Here is a 4571-nt window from a genome sequence, read left to right as displayed (position 1 = left end):
ACACACACTCGCCTTCATCCGTTCCTGAGTGTGCTTCTGCATCTTTTGCTTTACATTATTCGGATTTATTTGCAGCATTGGGCTTGGAATCTCTGCCCTGTGCTTCTTAGCAAGAAAGGGGCTCCAGCCCTTGACTGTAATGGACTGCAGTGTTGATTTCTCTTGTCAAGTCTTGTGATGAAGATTTGGAGGTACGAACTGGCCTGGCTGAGCCAGCAGTTCTGTGTGGAACCCCATTGTGGCTGCAGCAGCATCTGATTTTTTTGTGTGTGTGTGTGTCTTTGTTTTTATTGTGTGAATGTTTTGCCTGCATGTATAGCTATTATGTTAGTCACTTATGTATCTGGTCTCCATGGAGGTCAGAAGAAGGCATCAGATTCCCTGAAACTGGAGTTAAAGGTAGCTGTGAGCCACCACATGGGTGCTGAGGATCGAACCTGAGTTTTGGAAGAGCAGCCAGTGCTCTTAACAACTTGAACCATCGCTCTTGCCCTCTGAGAGTCCAACCTTATAACCACTGAAGACCTGCTGCCTCAGGGAGTCTGGATCCAGGATGCCACCAGCCCTCCAGAGGATTCAGGTGCATGCCAGGCTCCCAGAGCCTGGTGTGGGACCTGCAGGGGCATCCAGTGTGGAGGATGGAGATGGGAATCTTTGCTCTAACTTCATGGATGCTTCATTCCCCTCCTGAGTAAAAAGAGTGACAAGTCCTACTTCCTAGACCAGCCTCTATTGGTTCTGCCTTTCCTAGAGTTCTTGTAGCATTACCAGATAGTTTACAACAGAACTCGAGCTGCTCTCAAGTTCAAAGCTGAGGAGTTCTCTGCAGGAGAATCTAGTGGGTCCATGTCTCCCATGGCTTGGACCAGCACCAGTCCAGTATCTGCTTTGTCTTCAAGCAACCTTCTTCCCCCATCTTTAAAATACTTTTAAGGATCAAAAATGATGATTTATATGTTAATGTCTTGTCTGCATGTTTGCTTGTGTTTCATTTGCATGACTGGTGGTCAGAAGAGGGTGTTGGATTCCTGCCTGAACTGGAGTCACATATGCTTGTGATCGCCAGCCCTTTGCAAGACAAGTACTCTAAGCTACTGAGCCTTCTCTCCTGCCTCCTCTCCCTCTATCCCTCTTTTTGTGTGTATGTGTGTGTGTACACAGCTCCCCCCACCCTCAATCTCTGTGTTGTGTGTGTATACATATGCTTTTATGGGTCAAGGGACAATTTGGAGGAGGAGCATCCCAGGGGTCAAATTCAGACCATCAGGCTTGGCAGCCTTTACTCACTGAGGCATCTTGTCAACCCCTTCTGTGGGTCTCTTAAAAAGGACACTTGGCATTGGATTTAAGGTCCACACAAGTAATCCCAGACTGTTGGTTTACAGGCTCTGCCAATATCCCACTGCAGTCTCCATTTCCAGTCATAGCAGCCAGGGCCATGAATTTCAAGGCCATGCTGTGGGATGACAGTGACATCAGCCAACCCTCTTTGGTAACTGAGGAGTGTGGGCACATGCTGCAGAGCTGTCTAGTGGGGTGGCTCCCCAGCCCTTCTTCCCTCCTATTTGAGTCTGCCGAATGTGAGACTGGATCCTCTCTCTGGCTAAAGCTCACTAGTACCATCCAGCCTCATGCGCAGCACTCAACAGTCTTGAGGTGGACTCCAGCCTCTTGGGCTGATAACCCGTCCTGTTCAAAATCAGAATCCCAAAGCTGCTGTGTTCACTCAGCCAATGTGTCTGATGCTCCATTATATGTGCATCAAACCGAGGGCGGCATTATCTGCACGGCCTCACAAAAGTTCAGCAGTCGTAATTTAGATCCTGTCATGTTTATACTTTAACCCCTGAAGCAGACAAATTTGGAGACATGACATCCCATCTGAGCAAAGACAGGACAGTTCTCTGAATGAGACTGATGGCCAGGCTGTGGTGGCTGGGAGCAATGGCTGCCCTTACCACTCCCAGACGGTCGTGCAGGACTATCAGAGAGGGATATGGTTTTCTTTTCTGTGTTTTGTAGTCCTGATAGGTTAGTCTGGGGTGACTGTTTAAGTGCTTTAGAATCCCTATGTCAAATGCTCAGTTTGGAGGTCCCTGTCCCTTTCTACATTCTCAAAGAGGTGGATGCCTGTTCTGGGGCCGAATTCAGCTTGTCTGTGCCAGTATGTGCTGGGACAGGGTGATCATGGTGGCCAGATGCTTTGGCTGCTGATCCTTCCACCATCCACTAGATGGCGTTGCATTCTGCCTGACTTGCTCCCTGGTTTCAGGGTTGTTTCCTTTGTGTTAGGATCTCCTTGGCTATCATTGCCAAAGATTAGACTGAGCTGTCAATCCCTGTGCTGGGGGCGGGACATCCTGGAAGACTTGGCTTTGGATGCCACTAGTCAAGCGGAGCTGTTGTGTAGCAGATCTTCAGATGTGGTGGAGTTTCTAGGGTTCAAGATCTCTTTGCCCTAACCTACCAAGCGAGAACCATCCAGGTGACTATCCAAGACTGTTGGAGACATCATGTTCTGGTCTATTCCACACTCTGATTAGAAGGTTCTCATCACTGCTCACTGCTCATGGGAATTTATCTGGTTTGTTTGGCTGTTGAGTTAATTTTAATGTCAATCCTGGTGTGTGTGGGGGGCAAGACTTGATGGAAGGGAAATTATAGGGAAAAAATGACCCCATTATAACCATAAGCAAAAAGGGGGATTATAAGTGCCACATGTCAGAATGTTTCTCTCAGTTTGAGTCTTGGCTCTGCCTCCCTGATTGTCTGACAGGGACTAAGTCTGGCTCCTGAGATGCAGACAGCGCAAAGAGCTCTCATCCAGTCGTCCTTGTGAGCACCAGCTCTGTTTCAGGTCCTGTGAGGGAAACTGAGGGCCCAGTACTGGGGTGATGTGCCAAGGGCTCCAGACTGGTCGGCTGGATCACAGGCTTACATCTCCCCGACTCCTGCTATCAGTGTGTGTGGGATGGAGGCAGAAGGCAGGAACAGTCCTGGGTGCTCTGACTGTGCAGAGCCGCGGGCTAACTTTAACTTACTTTTTTGAGACGGTGTCTCCCTAGAAATCCCAGTTTCCCCACATAACCCAGTCTGGCTCTAATCTCACCATCTTTTTGTCTAAGCTTCCTGAGTGATGGGGTTCGAGGTTTGTGCCACCAATGTGGCTTTTTAGGCTCACACCCAGTGCTTCAGTCTCAGAGTAAATGGGCCAGCGCTGGGCTCCACTCTGCCCACCAGGAACCTGTGTTTTCAACGGATGGATACATCCACCTGTGCTGTTGACTCCAGAGGCCACTGCCTACCTGTGGGATGGGGTGGGCGTCTCTACAGTGGGAGCCAGGTGCCATGGCCGCTGTGGGCAGATGAAGGGGCAGGAAGGACAGAAGTGTCTCACTGTGGAGTGGGAAAGTCACTACATGGCCAGCCACAGCAAAGACATGGAAGTGTCATGGTCACTGAGACAGGATGGACTTGAAGGTGTTATGATAGGATCAGGGAATGATTGGGAGGGAGGGAGGAGGGAGGGAGGTAAGGAGGGAGGGAGGGGGAGGGAGGGAGGGGATGCAGCAGGCTTGAGGCCTGGAGTGCTGACTAAAGGGGCTTCAACTTGACCCTGAGAGGTCATCAAGGACCCCTTAGAAGGAGCATTTTCACTCTCTCCCTCCCTGCCCTGAAGATGTCCTGAAATTATCGGAAGGGGTCGGGGAGGGGGTTTGCTTTGCTCAACACTGCACAGGCTCCAGCTGGGAAGAAGAGGGCTCCTATCAGGGCTGCACAGCTGGCCAGGAGCAGGGCAGGGCAGGGCAGGGCAGGGCAGTCCTTCCTGGAACAGCCTTTCTGTGAACTAACCCCATCAAGAGGCCCACCATGCCCACGTTAGCACCGGGCTGCAGCACAGGACCAGGTCAGTGCAAGGCTTGACTGAGGGGCTGAAGAATGGGGACTGGGTACTTTCCTTGCCTCAGCCTGGGGGTGGGGAGTGAGTAGTCACAACTAAAACAAGAATAAGAGAACTGAGAAGACTTTATCTGCTTACAAAAGGAGAAAGTACTAATGAACCTTCTGAGAAGATATTGAGAAACTCCCCCCTTTGTTGCTCCTGCTTTGGGGTGGGGGTAGGGGGGGGTTCTCTGTCCTTGTGGCTAGTAGGTGCCTTGACAAAGCTCCAAAGAGGTAGGGGAGGAGCCAGGGAAGTCTTGGTTAAATTAGCCCTGTGGTAGTTAACCCTGTAATGGAGTGCTGGACCAAACGTGCCTCAATGTACCAAGTGTGCATGCAGAGCTGGGCAGGGTCAAAAATGACAGTGAAGGTAGAAGAGGGACAGACACTTGTAGAGGCCACTTCATCTCTTCTGGTGACTTGGGGGACATTTGCAGGCCTCTCACTGTTTCTGCCAGGCTTTTGTGTGCCTGGAAAATAAAAACAGAAACAATTCTTACTGAGCGCTCACACACACCTGTCCCAGTAGAAAGGTGCTACTTTGAGCAAGTTTCTCTTTCTTTCTTCCTTTCTTCCTTTCTTCCTTCCTTCCTTCCTTCCTTCCTTCCTTCCTTCCTTCCTTCCTTTCT

The 4571-nt window shown here is 50.3% G+C and overlaps 1 protein-coding gene across 2 annotated transcripts in view; it reads left to right on the top strand.

Annotated features, from left to right (window-relative positions):
• The first annotated feature begins 3829 nt into the window (after window positions 1-3829).
• The window catches only part of LOC114630671 (apolipoprotein L2-like), a 7488-nt gene continuing 6746 nt past the window's right edge, over window positions 3830-4571 (top strand). Inside the window, exons 1-2 of one of the 2 annotated variants that reach the window (XM_028778954.1) lie at window positions 3830-3911; window positions 4150-4176. Coding sequence is in view for 1 of the 2 variants with exons in the window: in XM_028778953.1 (XP_028634786.1) it covers window positions 3871-3907 (37 nt within the window). In the remaining variant the exon portion in view is untranslated. The remainder of the gene's footprint in view (window positions 3912-4149; window positions 4177-4571) is intronic. The other variant, XM_028778953.1, reaches the window with a different exon arrangement.

This window comes from Grammomys surdaster, unplaced genomic scaffold (assembly GCF_004785775.1).
Source record: "Grammomys surdaster isolate TR1022 unplaced genomic scaffold, NIH_TR_1.0 342, whole genome shotgun sequence".
NCBI lineage: Eukaryota > Metazoa > Chordata > Mammalia > Rodentia > Muridae > Grammomys > Grammomys surdaster.
Note: the sequence above shows the minus strand (reverse complement) of the source record. Positions and strands in the feature narration are given on the sequence as shown.